Raw genomic sequence first — 1682 nt, forward strand, 5'->3', positions numbered from 1 at the left:
TGACTTGTTACTGCAGCATAACTCGCTGACCCTAACTAATATCATGTGCAACTTAGTTCTCATTACGAGGCAATAGATACTACGTTTCCCCAAATTAGACACAAGGTTACTGGCTGAAGTGCAGCAACCTCCCATTGCTTTCAAGGTCATCCATCCACTTCTACGTGTCAAGACCTGGAAGAGAATTTCCCTTATAAAAAAGATATAAGGCGCACATGCGCTGATTAAATAATGTGTTGTTTCATTAGAGCCCAGAACAACGCCTACCGCACACTTGACAAAAACGTCTGTAAGTTGAAATCTCCACCGTAATACTCACTGGGAACTATAAATTCTATTTCTTCCGACATGGCCACTCCCAGCTTGTTCGAAGCGAAGCAGCGATATTTCCCCTGGAAGTGAGCTATCTGCCCCTCATTTGGGATCCGGAAGGTTCCTGAGTTGTTGGAGGCAATGACCCGAGGGTCGGAGAGGTCAAAGGGCTTGCCATCTTTCGTCCACGTAAATCTGTAACGAAAACTCAGCTTAAGGACGTGGAAAATGAACCGGGTCCTAGTGTTTATACACCAATGCACAGAAGTGACAAAACCAGGACGTTTAATTTCTGGTAGAAAGTATGTTGAATGGACTATCAGAAAAGACATCTGACAAGCGGCTGTAGGCTGATGCGTACATCTCTCCAAATCCCTGAACTGAAGCTCAGTCCCCAGCGTGATGGGGTCAGAGGCGGGGCCCTGGGAGAGGATGAGGTCACGAGGTGGGGTTCTCGAGAGCGGGGTCAGTGTCCCTATGAAAGAGAGCATTCTTCCCTCCCCCACCCCCCACCCCCCACGTGTGAGGCTACAGAGAGGGGATGGCTGCCTTGGACCAGGAAGCGGCAGGAAAGGGGATTTCACACCTAAAGGCCTCAGGTGGGAGGCCACTCACCTTGGCTCCGGATTGCCTTTAGCTTCACATTCGATTTGAAAATATTCATCAAAGGGAAAGGCGACTTGCTCTTTTGACTGTTTTGTGATGGTTGGAACCTGTGGAACTAAATGGTAAAAACACGGAGTGAGGTTAACTAGTGACCACAGAGGCGCTGTCCCCTGCTTTCCGTGGTGACGAGAGGAAGGTCTGAAAAAGTGAAAACAGGATGAGCCTGGCTTCCGCTGTGTGCCATGGGTTTCATGGAAGGAATGCAATTCGGTGCCACTGCTTCATGTTGTCGTCTATTCCATTTTATTAGAAATTAAAACTAAAAATCCTTAAAATATTTATTAGTCCATTAAAAATAATCCCATCACAGGTTGAAATAAATAACTTGTTTTATAAAAAACACAAAGTAGAATAAGAGACCTGGCATTGTTTCATTTTGCTGCAAATCTCTTTATATCCTAAGAGACGTGGGTTCTCATATATGCCTGCAGCAAATCTGTTGCTGAAATTGTTTTGCTTAAAGATCTCAAGAAAAAAAGAGGAAAATAGCCTAGCAGGTGTGGCTCAGTGGTTGAGTGTTGACCTATGAACCAGGAGGTTTTGGTTTGATTCCTGGTCAGAACACATGCCCAGGTTGTGGGTTCAATCCCCAGTGTGGGGTGTGCAGGAGGCAGCCAATAGATGATTCTCTCTCATCACTGATGTTTCTCTCTCTCTCTTTCTCTCTTCTCTCCCTTCCTCCTTCCTTCTCCTCTGAAATCAGT

The 1682-nt window shown here is 45.9% G+C and overlaps 1 protein-coding gene across 1 annotated transcript in view; it reads right to left on the reverse strand.

Moving 5' to 3' along the window:
• Window positions 1–1682, reverse strand: part of LOC102424921 (neural cell adhesion molecule L1-like protein) — a gene marked incomplete at its 3' end in the record, with an annotated part of 21963 nt that overhangs the window by 15575 nt on the left and 4706 nt on the right. The window contains exons 2-3 of the mRNA XM_023748971.1: window positions 928–1033; window positions 320–507 (exon numbers count right to left, since the gene is read on the reverse strand). Of these exons, the coding sequence (XP_023604739.1) occupies window positions 320–507; window positions 928–1033 (294 nt within the window). The remainder of the gene's footprint in view (window positions 1–319; window positions 508–927; window positions 1034–1682) is intronic.

The sequence above is a fragment of the Myotis lucifugus genome, unplaced genomic scaffold (assembly GCF_000147115.1).
Source record: "Myotis lucifugus unplaced genomic scaffold, Myoluc2.0 scaffold_2206, whole genome shotgun sequence".
Taxonomy (NCBI): domain Eukaryota; kingdom Metazoa; phylum Chordata; class Mammalia; order Chiroptera; family Vespertilionidae; genus Myotis; species Myotis lucifugus.